Source organism: Musca domestica, unplaced genomic scaffold (assembly GCF_030504385.1).
Source record: "Musca domestica strain aabys unplaced genomic scaffold, Musca_domestica.polishedcontigs.V.1.1 87, whole genome shotgun sequence".
NCBI lineage: Eukaryota > Metazoa > Arthropoda > Insecta > Diptera > Muscidae > Musca > Musca domestica.
This window is the reverse complement of record NW_026712423.1, coordinates 2,529,641-2,547,497: the sequence shown is the minus strand read 5'-3', so window position 1 is coordinate 2,547,497 and position 17,857 is coordinate 2,529,641. Positions and strand designations below refer to the sequence as shown.

Genomic DNA, 17,857 nt, shown 5'->3' with positions numbered 1-17,857 from the left:
ATTGGGTAGTTTAATTCTGCCAAAAATTTTACCCCCTTTTTATAGCGGGTTGAACACCTTAATTTTTATACCCTCCACCTTGGAAATGTATATATATTCATAATCATCTGTCTGTCTGTCAGTCTGTCAGTCTGTCTGTCGTCTGTCTGTTAGAATCACGATAAAGTCTACATTATTTGACGTAAAGCGTCAATATTTAGCAGAATAATTTCTATTTTGTCTGGGATGGTTGGTGTTGAAAATGGTATATATCGGTATACATATAACGGTACATCCCGATATTCGATATTTTGATGATATTTGCCACACTTTTTCACAGATTTGTCTGAAAATTGGTATTTGTAGGTCATAATGGGTCCAAGTTCGTACGGGGAAACATTGTATCCATAGGTCCACGCTTTGGTATAGCCCCCATATAACTGTACCTCATAATATTCGGTATTTTGATGATTTTTGCCACATTTTTTCCTGGTTCTAATGTTTCCTTAGACTAAGGTGGAGGGTATTAAAAGTTCGGTCCGGCCGAACTTAATGTTTTTTTACTTGCTGATATCACAAAGATTTTGTAATTTGACATTTCGGCTTCTCAGAAGGTAGTTTAACTTCTTCAAAAATATTCAAAGAAGTCATAGATACCGTTTTGGCGGAAGATCCATATTTTTGGGGATTTTAGGACAGCCGATTTGGCCATAAATTAAGTATTCACAAGGTCGATATAATAAAAGACCAGTCCAGCTGAAATTAGCATAGTTTTTAGTTATTTGTTTCTAATGTTGTCCTCCTCGACGACAGCCCATTGAACTCACACATTGTGTAATTCAAGGCATTTAATGATTGGCAATGTTGTTATTCCATTTGTTACAACAACAGCAACAAATTTGAAACGTTTTTCAAATCACTTCAACAATTTGATATTTTTCCCAATTTTTTTTTTTTTATGATCTCCAATTTCAAAGAAAGAAATAAAATCGCGCATTTCAAATAATATTGCTTTTCAATTCCATTCAAGTTTTGTGAAAATTGTTTTCATCCAACTGTGATTTATTTAGATTTAGTCCTCCCCCTCGGGCTCTCCGCAAATGTTGCAATGTAACGGAACACGGGTAGTTGTTATTCAATTCAATACAAAACGAAATGGAAAACATTTTCCAATATAAGTCACATGCTGGCTTATGTTAATAGCCTTGAATAAGAAGCAGTAGTTGGAAGGGAGGGGTGGGGTGGGAAGGAAATACCCGTTGAGGGAGAGGTATTACATGAAATATATGCCATTGGAGGAGTGTTTCAAAGGAATGTTAGAATAGCAACATTTTTCGCTGATTGTTTATTTCGTCTTTGCCAAGGAAACACATAATAAAAGATGTTACTTGAACGGTACACGGACCCAATTCCTACTGGAGGACCAAATTCCTACCTCCCCCAATCCTCACTCCCCAAACAATAGTCCTGGCAACGTTAGAAATAAAATATTTAAATAATTTCCCAAAAATACTTGAAAGCATTTACTTTAAAATGTCAAAATCGATTATATACTTGACAACAGCAGCAAAAATGGCAACTGTGGCAGCAGCAGCAGTCGCCGGCAAGACAGTCACCCAACAAAGGGAATAACATTGGCCATAACAACCTAGGAGAAGAAGACGAAGAGGACGAGGTAGGAAGAAAATGAATAAAATGGCAACATAACATCACTGACAATTGTTGTGGCGTTGACAGTGACATCCAAAGGCTGACTGGCTGTATGGGCACAATGTGGGTGGAGGCGTTCATGTGACACTGGGTGTCATCTGCAGCACACACACGCACACAAAGACATACGGAGTACGAGAGGGCACAAGTTGAATGAGACTTAGAGTTTCGTCTCAAAAACAAGGGGCGCTGATTTCCGTAGCAATTGAATTTTAAATTTTAACTTGGAAGGAGGTACTCAACCACCCCAAGCCCACACAAACCCCCAAACTGACACATTGAGGAAAAATGGCCAAATGTTTATTATGGGCAATTCCTTGTCTAAATCCTTAACTCCTCTTAAATTGCTGGGAGTGCGAATGTTAATAATATTGCGTAAATTTGTTAAGGCTTATTGTTATTATTGTTATTGTAGAGGACGTCATTTGGCAGGAACAGGAATATAGGTTGCTTTGTGTGTAGCCTGAAACGATTTAAAGAATTGTGGCCGAAAATTTTGGCCATAGGAAATTGAATGCTAAACCCCTTAATGACCTTTTCCTCCTCCCTCGACGAAAATGTGGGTACTAAAATTTAAAATTACTTTTCAAGGAGTTAAACAAAAATTCCTGTACAAAATCCTGGAATCAGGGAAAAATGAAAAATAAATAACAAAAGGAAACTGAAGCGGAAGGTTGGACACAATCATTTAAATAATATAAAGGTCATTGTTTATAGGCTTTGAAACTTTTCACAGAAAAGGGATTTTAATTAAAATAAATGCAAATCCGTTCAGTTTTTTTTTTTTTTTTTTTTTTAAAGAAGAGGAAAAGGAAAAAAATCTGCAACAAACATAATTACCTCAAGAGTTTATCCAAAAATCCTAGGAAAAAGGATGCAAAATGTGGATTTAGGATGGAAATTCAAGACTTCCTTGGGGTTTTCGCCATTGCACAGCAGCTCGCAGTAATCCACAGGTTTCCTAGACAAAATAGAAAAAAATATAGATTAGGAGGCGGTTTTGGAAATTCATACTAAAATTTGTATTAAACAGTAATATAACTACGTTTTTGTTTTTACATTGTTTAGTATACCCTGCAACACTATGTGTGGGGTATTATAAGTTTGATTGGGCCAAAAATTATGTAACACCTCGAAATATTGGTCCCGTACATAGGATGTTATATATGGATCTTGCTATCTCGCCGACCTGAGTCTTTATAGTTATGTATGTCCGCTCGTCTGTCCATATTAATTTTTAATCACGCTAAAGGTCGCAAGTCTCGCAAAATTTGGCATGGAGGTGGGATTATGTCAGAACAACCTATTTTAAAGATGATCGCAAAACATTTAGTCGTTGACATGGACAAGAAAAAGCATCACTTTCTTATTATGCAGTTGCTCTCCAGGTCGCAATTATAGACCATTTGACGTGGAAATTAGTATGGAACTAGAGTTTATGGATGCCTCCCAGTTTAAATGACCATCGAATAATATTTACAGGGTGAAATATGCGAACATTCTCAATCCTGCGGAACTGCATCTACACATGAAGGCTGTCTGTGATCGTTCCAGTGATGCTGGCAACAAAGATATCGCAAATACAAATACATACAAATACAATCTGTATATATCAAACCAGTAAAAATCGGCGGGGCCTGATAAAAAAACTGCAACAAAGTCAAACGCCATAATTTTTACATTTTTTTTAAAATTTATTGAATGAAAACAAAAAATGTCGGAAATTGCATCAAATTTTAGAATAAGTTTAGATTTGTTCGAATTGATCACCTTTGGCACGAATTATGGCCTTCAAACGGCCAATTAAACCGTCACACACTTTTAGAATGTTGCTCTGCGGTATTTGTGCCCATTCCGGGCGAAGCGGTTGCTTGAGATGATCGACACTTTGATATTTTTTAGTGCCAACCTTGCTTTCTGAAATACTCTAGCTGCAAAAGTCCAACCGATTAGTTCCGGTGTTTTTGGTGGCCATTTTGTAACCATTTTTGGGTGGCGCGTGCTAAATGAGATGGTTCTGAGTCCTGTTGGAATGCCCAAGGTCTACGCCTAAAATGTTTGCATGCCCAAGGCTTTAATACACTCTCCAGAATATTTTCGCGATAATATTCGGCATTTATTCTCATGCCACGGTCCATTAATACGAGCGAAGAGCGACCATCGGCTGCGATGGCGGTCCACATTATCACGATGGCCGGCGCTTGAGTTCTGGTGGCCAATCGAAGGTGAACATTTTCAGCTGGTCTCTTTGGCAAGTAAACACTAATATTTAAGCTTCAATCAGCTTTGGCAAAGATTTTTTCCATTTTTTGTTTTGTAAAGCAACAACAGCAACAAAAACAACTTCTGGCACCTTTTCCCTTTAAAAAAAAAGGAAAATGTGACAAGAGCAAGGAAGTTCAAGCTAACGACATTTCCTTTTTGTGCGTTCAAAAGTAAGGTACAAAAAAACCACCCAAAGACAAATCTATTTTTTTAGGCATGACCAAAGATTTGACTTTTGTTGTCCCACATCAAAACAGAACATAAAGAATGAAAATGGTTTTCACCAAAAAAACCCTATGTTTGTTGTTGTTGCTGTCTTACTTGTAAAGCCTTTGCATTCATCAAACTTTAATCAATTGCTTGGCAGACCAGGATAATGTGCACATGTGTGCGTGAGCGTGTGTGCATGTGGTGACTAATGTGCCACCCACAAAAGTAGACCTAATCTTTGAACACTCATAGGAAATGGCCAGACATAATGGAGCCACAATCACTCAAAAACCACTCATACATCCAAACACACACAAGCACACATGACTGACATGTACATATGCACACATGTATAAATTATTGTATATCTGTGTGTTCCCATTTGTTATAAGAATAAAGTTAAGAAGATGTCCATTGCAAATTGCATTCGTTAAAAGAAGCTTAAATTTATAAAACTTTATGACTATGATGATGATGAACTAATACAAAGAAGGTTGCTGTTGGATGATTTAAAATATACTTGATATTGATTTTATGTGGGCGGAGGGAGGTGGAGGGTGTAAATGAAATGATGTAAAGACTTATATTGAATGATGTAAAATATGAAACATATTGATTTTATTTTGGGTATAAATAGAAGAGTTGTTATGCTGGTATTAAAACTACAAATAATTTTGACATTTTGTACACAATTCAAATAAATTGAAAGTAAAATTTTGGATATTTATACCCTACACCACATAGTGGTAAGGGTATTATGTCTTTGTGCATTTGTTTTTAACATGAAGAAGGAAGCGAGATAGACCCATAGTTACTTTTGAGGATCTCCATAAAATCACTATCTGAATAATATTTTCGCGATAATATTCGGCATTTATTCTCATGCCACGGTCCATTAATACGAGCGAAGAGCGACCATCGGCTGCGATGGCGGTCCACATTATCACGATGGCCGGCGCTTGAGTTCTGGTGGCCAATCGAAGGTGAACATTTTCAGCTGGTCTCTTTGGCAAGTAAACACGATTATTTTGTTTGTTTACAAACTGCTGAACAACGAATGTTTTCTCATCGGAGAAAACTAAATTCGGCCGTTCACCACTTTCGGCCATGCAAAGCAACTCTTTAGCTCTTTTTAGTCTATTTTCCTTTCGTTGCGTTCTAAGTTCTTGCACTTTTTGGAATTTTAATGGCATTACTCCGAGCTCATTTTTCAATATTTGCGGAATCGAATATTGCGACATGTTTAGCTCACGAGCCATTTTTCGGCCACTGCGGCGCGTGTTTCGATCAACTCGCTTCTTTATTTATCGAACCATTTCTGCTGATGTTGCCGTTTTCTTCCGTCCACTTCCTTGACGTCAGGCTACTCTACCAGTATCACGTACGAGACATGAACAATTTATTCACATTTAAATGCTGGAGTGCTCTAACGATAGCCACTTGTGCTTTTCCACCCAAATATAAAGAAATCACTCTATCATGCTTGAATTCCATCACGAATAACTTTTTTTCTGGCAAATTTTCACCAAAATGCTTTTGTACTCTTGTAAACAATATAATGAGCTGTCACTGGAATAATTTTAACAGGTGTCGGACGAGTGGCTTAGAAATGACAGCAGTCTGAAGTTGGTTGTAGTTTTTTCATATCACCATGTAAATGTTCGATTTCTTTTCTTCTGTATTAGATGAGGTATGCAAATGGAATACTTCAGTCGACTATATCTGGTACCTCAGCTACATTTCAGCATTTAAAAATTATCACATATCTCATAAAAAATGAAGGAAGTAGTCGATTTAGTCTAAACTTGACATGTCGCAATATTTATATCATATATATTTAGGTGCGATACGAAATGGAAAATATTGGCCCATTGCTTCGTAAACTACTCCCAAAAACGACGATATTTTTGAAAAAATCTAAATCTAACATAAATCGATGAAAAGAAAGAAATTCGAAAGTCATATTATTTTCATCAAATTTAAGTGAGATTTTAAATGGGAAATAATCCCACACTCCAATGGTAAAATTTTAGAAAATTTTAATTTAAAATATTTTCGATAGAAACGTTATTATTGAGGTACGAAAACGAAGGAGTATGGCCCGTGAAATTCTTGTGTATTGAGCTGGTGCAAGGCCCTAGACTAGGGATATTTATTTGTCGACAAATCGTCCGATACTTTCCATCATATTTTTTTGATGATAAAGTAAGACCTATTCCTCTGAAATTTCAATTTTCTCCTCAAGCTGTTATGTTGAGCAACAATTCCTAGTTACTTTCACGTACACGCACACATCTCCATTTATGTGTATGCCCCTTTTTTATAAGTATTTTCCTTTCATGCGCACAAAAGGATGTTCATTCAGGCTTGAAATTTGTGTTTAGCTAATATTTAAGCTTCAATCAGCTTTGGCAAAGATTTTTTCCATTTTTTGTTTTGTAAAGCAACAACAGCAACAAAAACAACTTCTGGCACCTTTTCCCTTTAAAAAAAAAGGAAAATGTGACAAGAGCAAGGAAGTTCAAGCTAACGACATTTCCTTTTTGTGCGTTCAAAAGTAAGGTACAAAAAAACCACCCAAAGACAAATCTATTTTTTTAGGCATGACCAAAGATTTGACTTTTGTTGTCCCACATCAAAACAGAACATAAAGAATGAAAATGGTTTTCACCAAAAAAACCCTATGTTTGTTGTTGTTGCTGTCTTACTTGTAAAGCCTTTGCATTCATCAAACTTTAATCAATTGCTTGGCAGACCAGGATAATGTGCACATGTGTGCGTGAGCGTGTGTGCATGTGGTGACTAATGTGCCACCCACAAAAGTAGACCTAATCTTTGAACACTCATAGGAAATGGCCAGACATAATGGAGCCACAATCACTCAAAAACCACTCATACATCCAAACACACACAAGCACACATGACTGACATGTACATATGCACACATGTATAAATTATTGTATATCTGTGTGTTCCCATTTGTTATAAGAATAAAGTTAAGAAGATGTCCATTGCAAATTGCATTCGTTAAAAGAAGCTTAAATTTATAAAACTTTATGACTATGATGATGATGAACTAATACAAAGAAGGTTGCTGTTGGATGATTTAAAATATACTTGATATTGATTTTATGTGGGCGGAGGGAGGTGGAGGGTGTAAATGAAATGATGTAAAGACTTATATTGAATGATGTAAAATATGAAACATATTGATTTTATTTTGGGTATAAATAGAAGAGTTGTTATGCTGGTATTAAAACTACAAATAATTTTGACATTTTGTACACAATTCAAATAAATTGAAAGTAAAATTTTGGATATTTATACCCTACACCACATAGTGGTAAGGGTATTATGTCTTTGTGCATTTGTTTTTAACATGAAGAAGGAAGCGAGATAGACCCATAGTTACTTTTGAGGATCTCCATAAAATCACTATCTGAATTTATTTATGCATGTCAGTTCGTCTGTCCGTCCGTCCATCCATCCATGCATTCTTGTGAACAAAATGCAGATCGCACTTATTATCCGATTGAGATGAAATTTTCCAAACAACATTTGTTTGGCCCAAGGACAAACCCTATTGAAATTGGAGATAATCGGTCAAAATTTAGATATACCTCCCATATATATCTTCGTCCGATTTGCTTTTTATTGTGCACCAAACGTGTAAAATCAGCCCGAATAGTATGGAATTTTGCATATACAACCAAATTAGGCCTGAAAATAAGTATGCCAAATTTGGTAAAAATCGGTTCAGATTAGCTATAGCTCCCATATATACTGTCCATCCGATTTGTTATATTTGTTACCCACAGCCGTAATATGCACTCCGTAACAACGATATTCATTGAAATATATCAAATACAGCTCAGAAATATCTTTGCCAAATTTTATCGAGATTGGTTCCGATTTGGCTATAGCTCCCATATATATCTTTATCCGATTTCAAATTAATTGTGCACCAAATGGGCAATACAAGTCCGAATTTAGAATGCTTCGGCATATTTAGTCCTTTGAACTTTAAATTATAATTATAATCATAGCGTGCATGATTGAATTCTCCAATAAAAACTTTTAATTGTTATGCGGAGCTCTACTAAATTAGGAAAGTGGTGTAGGGTATCATAAAGTCAGCCCGCCCGACTTTAAGACCTTCTTTACTGGTTTTAAAATCAATTTATTTCCTTACTTATGTATATGCTTTTCCTATCGACAATAGATTGTAAAAATACTAGTTCTACCGGAGTGACGTACAAGTTTAAAAGAAATAGTCGGTACGATCAATGTTCCACCAACCGAAAATATATCTTCCATTTAGATTTCGACAAACTACTATGGAATTTATTATCTTCTTTTAAACGTTTATCATTTATTTGAGAGAGAAAGACGGAAAGTCCGTTTTCGATTTTTCGCAGTTTATGAAAGAAGAGCTAAACAGTTTCGAAAGTTTACATGTCAGAGTAACCTCAATAGAGGTTACTTTGTGATGTACTGTTTGGAAATTTTAGGATTAAGATACTTGCACTTTAGATATGTAGTCTCTTCGGCAAAATTGCTGGTAAAAATATGAGAATTATTTTGGTGGACCATTTTAAATATGGTTAAAAATCCCTTTCAACGGCATCGTACCAAGTCAAACTAGTAAAGAAAGTCCTAAAGTCGGGCTGGGTCGATTTTATGATACCCTACACCACTTTGCTAATTTAGTTGAGCTCCACATAACAATTAAAAGTTTTTATGGGAGAATTCAATCATACACCTTATGATTATAATTATAATTTAAAATTCAAAGGACTAAATATGCCGAAGCATTTGTATCTTTTAAATTCGGACTTGTATTGCCCATTTGGTGCAAAATTAATTTGAAATCACATAAGGATATATATGGGAGCTATATCCAAATCTGAACCGATCTCGATAAAAATTGGCAAAGATATTTCTGACCTGTATTTGATATATTTCCCTGAATATCGTGGTTACGGAGTGCATATTACGGCTGTGGGTAACAAATACTACAAATCGGATGAACAATATATATGGGAGCTATAGCTATATCTTAACCGATCTTCACTAAATTTGACGTACTAGCTTCTGGACTCAATTCGGTCGTTAGTGCCAAATTTCATCCCATTTGGGCAAATATTACAGGTTGAGTGCACAATAAAAGGTAAATCGGACGAAGTTATATATGGGAGCTATATCCAAATCTGAACCGATGTCGATAAAATTTAGCAAATGTATTTCTGAGCTGTATTTGATATATTTCCCCAAATATTGTTGTTACAGAGTGCATATTACGGCTGCGGAGGACAAAACTAACAAATCGGATGAACAATATATATGGGAGCTATAGCTATATCTGAACCCATTTCGATCAAATTTGGCATACTTATTTTCAGGCCTAATTTGGTTGTATGTGCAAAATTCCATAATATTCGGGCTGATATTACACGTTTGGTGCAAATCGGACGATGATATATATGGGAGCTATATATAAATTTTGACCGATTATCTCCAATTTCAATAGGATTGGTTGGGTCGTTGCAAAATTTCATCCAGATAGTGAAAAAAATGCGAACTGTTCTTTGTTTACAAAAATACATGGACAGACGGACGTGCATAAATCGACACAGAATGTGATTCTAAGCAGATCATCAAAAGGAACTATGGGTCTATCTCGTTACCATTATATACTTCATCTTTTCACGAGATCTTGGGTTTATAAAAATATTGAGATGTGTGAAATGTTAAGACAATTGTATTCTGATAACACATTTTTTAAGACTTATAATTATTCAAAATGTTGACCCTTTATGGGGGAGGCACTTGATGGAGTGACTCCATATTATCTATTTCTTGCACCTAACCTAGCACCAGCCAGACAGGCAGACGAACGGACGGACTAGATCGACTCCAAATGTCCTGAAACGGATTTCGTCCAGAGACCTAAAAAACCTAAACCCGTTATTTCGACTAGGCACGTTTTGACCGTAGCATATGATGTATACCCTCTCTAGCCATATAGCTGAGGGTATAAAAAATCAACAAATTTGGTTGTATTTCGGAAGTTACTCCAGAAGCGTTCGGCTGCATAAGTACTTATACAAGTACCCCAATACTTATAAGAATGCCTATCATACCATATTTTCTTCCTCTAGGTAAAATTTGTTTTTAACACTTGTTTTCACTTTGTGTTGCACCAAGCCCTAAATCCTCTCGTCTGAGTTTCGATAACGTTTTTTTCCTTAGTAACTATGGGGTTAAATATGCCTTTGGCCTTTTTCAAAACAATGTAAGTATAAATGTATATCGACGAATTTTCTATACGAAAGTGTTCAATTGAATGGACTTTTTTCAAAAAAAAAAAAAAAAAAAAAAAGGAAGCAAATCCTAAAGAAAAACAGTGGCATGAAAAGAACAACAGCTTTTGGATATCGATTTAATGGTGTGTATGCGTTCTATCCTCTCTTTTTTTAATAGGCTCAACAACAAAAACAACAACCTACGAAAAATTGCCTACAACAACTTGGAAAAGTTAAGGCTTATATACACGTGTCTGGTTTGTTTCACTGGTTTTGCTTATGTAAACAACATATTTCATTGAAATATGTTGTATGTGAATGTACGGACGTCTATGTGCGTCTCAAACCATTGATTTATCTATTGGTTACCATGGTCGTTTATGGCCCCTTTCCCCCCTGCCAAACAGACATATGGATTTTGTTTCTTGTTAGTTTTAGATAAGATGATGATTTTTCTTTTTCCCAGGAATAGCTTTTTAAAGAAACTTACAAAATCAATACGTTGCTTTTCGGTTTTCAAATGGACTAACAAAGATTCCTTAAAGAGATTTAAGGAGACTCCAATGAAAAAATGTCAACTAATGGTTCTTTTGTTACTTAAGAGTCTTAAAAACTGTCTACTGTCATTGTTAGTTGTTACAGAGTATTCTGAATAGTTGCTATTGAATAAACGAGTTAATCGCATTTAAGGGTCAAAGTTGAGTGTCGAAGAAAGTCAAGTCATTAAAATGAGTTCAAAACGAAGATGCTTAAGTGGGTTACATAAGCCTGAGATAATGGTATCCCATATTCTAATGTGATAATCTAATAAGGATGTCATTTGAATAAGAAGAAGGAATGAGGAACCAATAAGGAAAGAGTCAAAGTTGGGCGCCATTTTCTATGTATAATATATACTGCTATATATTGCATTTGGGTTGAAGTCGGAGTGGAATAAAATACCTTCCTATAGGTATCTCTATGGGTATCACAATCTTAATTGAGAGTGTAGAGAGCTATACCAAAATTTGGAAGAATTTAACAAATTTTAATTATAAGACTGCCAGCACTTACTCAGAGCATCCATTTTGTCTGTTGAGCCAATTGTATATAATTTGTAGAGAAATGTTATGGCATTTTCCGATATATTATTCAAATTGAGAGCATATTATAGATATCAGATTGTTAAAACCGAATAGTCTGGAAAATACTAAGCCGATTTTTCCATATTTGGCAGAACTATATCTAAGCTTAATTCAGTCCTATGGCCCTTTCATTACAGAAGATGGGTTATCTAATTTTTAACCGTACCCACGAGGCCATGAATATTTTCGGGTCAATTGCTATATATTTACGGTGTCTGTTCTTTAAACTGAAATTCAAATGGTATTCCGAAATATAAGTGTTATATTTTTTCGCTATAACTTCTGTTTCTGACTATATACAAAGTGAGATAAAAAAATTGCATCCAAGTCAAACGCCATAATTTTTACATATTTTTAATTTTTTTTTTGCATGAAAGCAAAAAATTTTAGAAAAAGTTTAGATTTGTTCGAATTGGTCTCCTTTGTCACGAATTATGGCAGTCAAACGGACAATGAAACTGTCACACGCTTTTCGAATGTTGCTCTGCGGTACTTTGGCCCGTTTCCGGCGATGCGCTTGCTTGATGTGGTCTACACTTTGGTATTTTTTAGTGCCCACCTTGCTTTCCAAAATACTCCATACACAACAGTCCAACGAATTGGTATCCGGAGATTTTGAAGGCCATTGTGCACTGGAAATGAAGCGAGGAAGCTCATTTTGTAACCATTCTTGGATGGCGCGTGCTGAGTGCGATGGTGCTGATTACTTTTGGAATGTCCAAGGTCTGCGCAAAAATGTTTGCGTGCCCAAGGCTTTAATACACCCTCCAGCATAATTTCTCGACAATATTCGGCATTTATTCTGATGTAACGGTCGATTAATACGAGCGGAGAGCGACCATCGGCTGTTATGGCGGCCCACACCATCACAATGACCGGGCCTTAAGTTCTGGTGGCCAATCGAAGATATACATTTTCAGCCGACCTCTTTGGCAAGTAAACACGATCATTTTGTTTGTTTACAAACTGCTGTACAAACTGCTGGCAGTTCACCACCTTCGGCCCAGAGAAGCAACTCTTTAGCTCTTTTGAGTCTATTTTCTTTCTGTTGCGGTGTCAGTTCTTGTACTTCTTGGAATTTCTATGGTTTACCTCTAGCTCGTTTTGCAATATTTGTCGAAGAAAACATTGCGATATGTTCAGCTCACGAGACATTTTTAGGCCACTCTGACGCGGGTTTCGAACAAGTCGCTTCTTTACATTTTGAGCCATTTCTGCTGATTTTGCTGTTTTCTTCCGTTCACTTCCTTGACGTCGGGCTACGCTACCTGTATCACGGGAACGAGTGATAGATTATTTTTAATTTTTGACCGTACCCACGAGACCATGATTATTTTCGGGGCAATTATGATATATTTACGGAATCTGTACTTTAAACGGGAATTCAAAACAGTATGTGACGACGTGTTTTCACTTTGAAGCTGGGGTAGGTTCAGCGGGGGCCAGAGTCGTCACAAAAATTTATTTGTTAGGACATAAAGAGAGAGAGAGCGAAGCAAAAATATTTTCTTAAAACGTTATAAATTTATTTCCTTAAATAACACTAACACTACACTAAACACAATAAAATCACGTTCAGAACGTTTTACGAAGAACACTAAATCACAAAGTTCAGTCGAAATGTTAATAAACGGGTAGCAGTGGTGGCAGCTTGGCACAGCGGCGGCCCGATGAATAGGCGAGCGACGAATAGAGTGGCGGCAGCTTGGCACAGCGGCGGCCCGATGAATAGGCGAGCGACGAATAGGGTGGCGGCGGCTTTGGCACAGCGGCGGCCCGATGAATAGGCGAGCGGCGAATAGGGTGGCGGCGGCTTTGGCACAGCGGCGGCCCGATGAATACGTCAGCGGCGAGTAGTAGTGGCGGCAGCTTGGCACAGCGGCGGCCCGATGAATAGGCGAGCGACGAATAGGGTGGCGGCAGCTTGGCACAGCGGCGGCCCGATGAATAGGCGAGCGGCGAATAGGGTGGCGGCGGCTTTGGCACAGCGGCGGCCCGATGAATACGTCAGCGGCGAGTAGTAGTGGCGGCAGCTTGGCACAGCGGCGGCCCGATGAATACGTCAGCGGCGAGTAGTAGTGGCGGCAGCTTGGCACAGCGGCGGCCCGATGAATAGGCGAGCGACGAATAGGGTGGCGGCAGCTTGGCACAGCGGCGGCCCGATGAATAGGCGAGCGGCGAATAGGGTGGCGGCGGCTTTGGCACAGCGGCGGCCCGATGAATACGTCAGCGGCGAGTAGTAGTGGCGGCAGCTTGGCACAGCGGCGGCCCGATGAATAGGCGAGCGACGAATAGGGTGGCGGCAGCTTGGCACAGCGGCGGCCCGATGAATAGGCGAGCGGCGAATAGGGTGGCGGCGGCTTTGGCACAGCGGCGGCCCGATGAATACGCGCACGACGAATCGGGTGGCGGCAGCTTTGGCACAGCAGCAGCCCGATGAGTACGTCAGTCGCCGTCAACGCAGCCCGAAGAATAGGGAGTATTGCTACAGCCCTCACTCGACCCTGCGTTCAGTCGCCGTCAACGCAGCCCGAAGAATAGGGAGTATTGCTACAACCCTCACTTGACCCTGCGTTCAGTCGCCGTCAACGCAGCCCGAAGAATAGGGAGTATTGCTACAACCCTCACTTGACCCTGCGTTCAGTCGCCGTCAACGCAGCCCGAAGAATAGGGAGTATTGCTACAACCCTCACTTGACCCTGCGTTCAGTCGCCGTCAACGCAGCCCGAAGAATAGGGAGTATTGCTACAACCCTCACTTGACCCTGCGTTCAGTCGCCGTCAACGCAGCCCGAAGAATAGGGAGTATTGCTACAACCCTCACTTGACCCTGCGTTCAGTCGCCGTCAACGCAGCCCGAAGAATAGGGAGTATTGCTACAACCCTCACTTGACCCTGCGTTCAGTCCAGTCCAGTCACCACAAATAGTCAAGGCTTATTGTTTGGCTTACTAAGACTCAATTCAACCGAGGTTGCGCGCCTTTTCTTCCTCCCAATCACACTTGACTTACCAGCCATCAACAGAAGACTGATCTCGATTGTGTGAAATGCGTCTCCTTTTATACCTTTTTGGCTGGACAACGATTGTTGTTTTCTCATGACAGCAGCTGATCCCAATCTGACAGTTTTGCGTAGTTCCGCCATTTGCCACCAGGGGTTCCAATGTTGTATTTTAAGTATACTTCTTTCTACTAGGGGACCTGTGTGACCGTTAATATTCAAATACATTTAAATTACATGACCCTGAGTAGCTGTTAGTTTAATTCATAACTTAAATATTTTAATTCATTTTCAAACAAAAATATAATTCATAGTTGATGTATATAACATACGTAAGTAAAAATGGTATTTAAAATAATAATGTACCCCAAAAACGAAAGCATGACTTTTGGGCGTTACATGGCATCTCTTCCTCCCTCTGATTTTTGATTCCTTGATTTGCTTTCTCTATTGCTATTGGGTTTCAATAGCCAGGAAGCCCTAGGGTGTTATGTAACCTTTTATTTCTCCGACATGGGCACTTTGGTTCGACTATATCTCGGTCGAATAGGAAGGTATGTTAGAGACCAATTGCAGAAGTTCGGAGAGATACCTTCACTACCCCGTCTGCTGATATTATTATGCGGTACTGCTTGCCATCTTGTTTAACAATTCGCTTCAGTTTGTGTCCCTTTTTCCAATTGTTTTTAAACTTCTCGATACGGATTTGTAGGTTTTCGGGATAATTTGGCAGTTCGAGAATTGTGTTATCGTTCACGGGATTGTCTGTCGAGGACGATGGCGTTGACTCAGTTGGGATTTCAGTGACTGGCAATTTGATTGTACTTGGTGTGCTATTATTCTCCTTACTGGGTATAAACACTTCATCGATGGAAGGTTGACTGCTACACAATGTTGGCTGATGAGGTGTCATCGTTTGGCTTGTGGATGATGATGAAGACGACGAGGCTGATGAGGATGAGGATGACGATAAAGACGACGAGGCTGATGAGGATGAGGATGACGATCGGGGAGACATCGATGGTGATGACAGTTCGACAACGTGTCCCGGCGTTCCTGGTAATGATTTATCTTCCTTCACGTTGGGGGACCTGTGATCGTCCGATATGACGGCAGCATTGGATTGCGATGGAATTTGTACGTCATCACTATGCAACAGATTTGCTTGTTCGGTTATGTTATATGGCGGTGATGATGGAGGAACACCAACCAGCGTCTGCCATTGGGTCCACCACTCAGAACTAGGATCTTCGGAAACTGTCACAAAACTACTTGCGGTCGATCTGGAGTCTTCTTCTAAATGTGCGAAAGCATGTGAGGATGAAGTAGGAACCTCCTCATGTTTGTGTGAGGTGTTGGATATTGAATGGATATCTTCGGTGTTGATCTCTTCCCCTATCGCGGGTGAGGGCGTACGATGATTATCCGGCGGTGGGTTGGTTATTTCATATATTGGATTTTCCCCGGAGTCGGGGACCAAAAGCTGCACAGTAACTGTTCTCTCATAACAGCGAAATCCGAGATATTTGTATTGGCTATCTTTCTGACGGACAAATCCCAGACCATACCTTTTTGGCGGAGACGAGGAACGTTGATCTTCGTTATCCGACTCATCCAGCGAGGAATTATTCGAGGATAAGGGTGACTGTGCTCGCCGAGTCACTGAGGTTTCTAAGTAACCGTAAAACATACGCCGACATTCTTCATCCATTTCGAAATTTGATTGAGATTCACCCGACTCCTCCATATTGGGCCGAGAAAGAGTTGATGCGTCATCTGAGTCACGACACCATTCTTTACCCGGTGTAACAGGCATTTCTGAGCACCTTGAAGTGGGTGTTGAGAGCACATCGGAAGCCGGCTTAAAGCTATTTGGCGAACCAAAACACGGGGCGTAGGTTGGTGTACGCGGGACGTCACTACTAGGCTGGGTTTCCTCGTTCAAAGAGTCAGTTTCATCGATATCGTCGCTGTTGTTTTCGGTCGTGTTACACTTTTGCTGTGGAACGTCATTCGGGGTTGTGCTGCACATTCGGTAAAATATTTGGTGCTGGGGCGATGAGGATTGACTGCTACCCTTTCTTGGATTGGGCTTACGGTATTGATTTGTTCTCCTCTTTCGGCTGGTACTAGGACCTTCGTCTAAAAATATTGTCCTTCGCCTTTGAGCCTCGACTTGTTCCAGATGAGCTCGAAATTTCTCCTTCGCCCGTTTGAATTTTTTCGTGTTGGGGCTATCTTGCTCCATCGTGATGTTGAAATTTTGAGAATTGCGATGGTCTTTGAAGTATGGGCTTATATTAGGACACTGATTAGTTTGGGTATTGTCAATTTAATGTCTAAAAATAAAATAAGAAATTATAATGAAATGGCATCACATACGTAAGTGGAACTACAATCAACATTCTACTTCTATGTCTACAATTTAATTTTGTTCTTCATAAAAAGGCTTAATTTCACTTAAGTGCGCGACGCGGGTGATGTTGTCTTTTCCTCGGACTACAACGATTACTGGAGATTGGAATTTTTGTACGACAAACGGCCCTCCGTATTTGGGCGCTAGTTTGGCGGCGAAATTTTCGACGGCCTTCGACTGAGGATGTAGACGAACTAGAACTTGCTCCCCAATCTTTGGTTTCCAAACTCGTCGTCTAAGGTTGTACTGTCTCCGCTGGTTTTGAGATGCTTTTGCCAAGTTTCGACGCACTATCTTAAATATTTCTTTCAACTCCTGGGCACGGTCTTCTGGTAAGACTATTCTAGCACCAGTTCCTGTTGTGAGCTGATCATATAATGCCTGGGGCAGTCGCGGTTCTCTTCCTTGTGTCAGGTATGCCGGCGAATATCCAGTGGATTCTGATGCACTAGTGTTTATGGCTAACATTATTTCGGGCAGCATATCGTCCCATGTATTATGTTGTTTCGAAACTTGTGCTATCATTGTTTTCACTGTCCGATTTGTCCTTTCAGTAGGGTTCTCTTGCGGGGTGTAAGGAGCCGTAAGTTGATGCTTTATACCCATTTCTGCTAGGAATTTTTCGAATTGGTTGCTAGTGAATTGGGTTCCGTTATCGGTTATCAATATTTTTGGAACCCCATATCTAGAAATAATTCTTTCTCTGCATGCCTTTATTAATCCCTCTGTCGTAGCCTTCCGCAATGGAACCAACTCCGTCCATTTTGAGAATCTATCCATAATAACGAGTAGCATTGAGTTACCGTGCTTAGATCGCGGTAGGGGTCCTACGAAGTCCGCACAAATAGT

The 17,857-nt window shown here is 39.3% G+C and overlaps 2 protein-coding genes across 2 annotated transcripts in view; both read right to left on the bottom strand.

The window, feature by feature from the left end:
• Positions 1–17,857, bottom strand: part of LOC101890721 (uncharacterized) — a 293,996-nt gene that overhangs the window by 222,900 nt on the left and 53,239 nt on the right. The window contains exon 2 of the mRNA XM_059131395.1: positions 2,530–2,650. The gene's annotated coding sequence lies outside the window, so the exon portion shown is untranslated. The remainder of the gene's footprint in view (positions 1–2,529; positions 2,651–17,857) is intronic.
• LOC131806748 (uncharacterized protein DDB_G0271670-like) lies at positions 14,098–16,967 on the bottom strand. Its single transcript, XM_059131396.1, has 2 exons — positions 14,925–16,967; positions 14,098–14,792 (listed from the first exon to the last, which is right to left on the bottom strand). The coding sequence occupies exon 1, from the start codon at positions 16,838–16,840 to the stop codon at positions 15,152–15,154; it is 1,689 nt and encodes a 562-aa protein (XP_058987379.1). The 5' UTR covers positions 16,841–16,967; the 3' UTR covers positions 14,098–14,792; positions 14,925–15,151.

What these genes read in the sequence shown, in the direction of transcription:
- LOC131806748 (XM_059131396.1), bottom strand. Translation starts at nt 16,840, where the DNA reads ATGGAGCAAGATAGCCCCAACACGAAAAAATTCAAACGGGCGAAGGAG.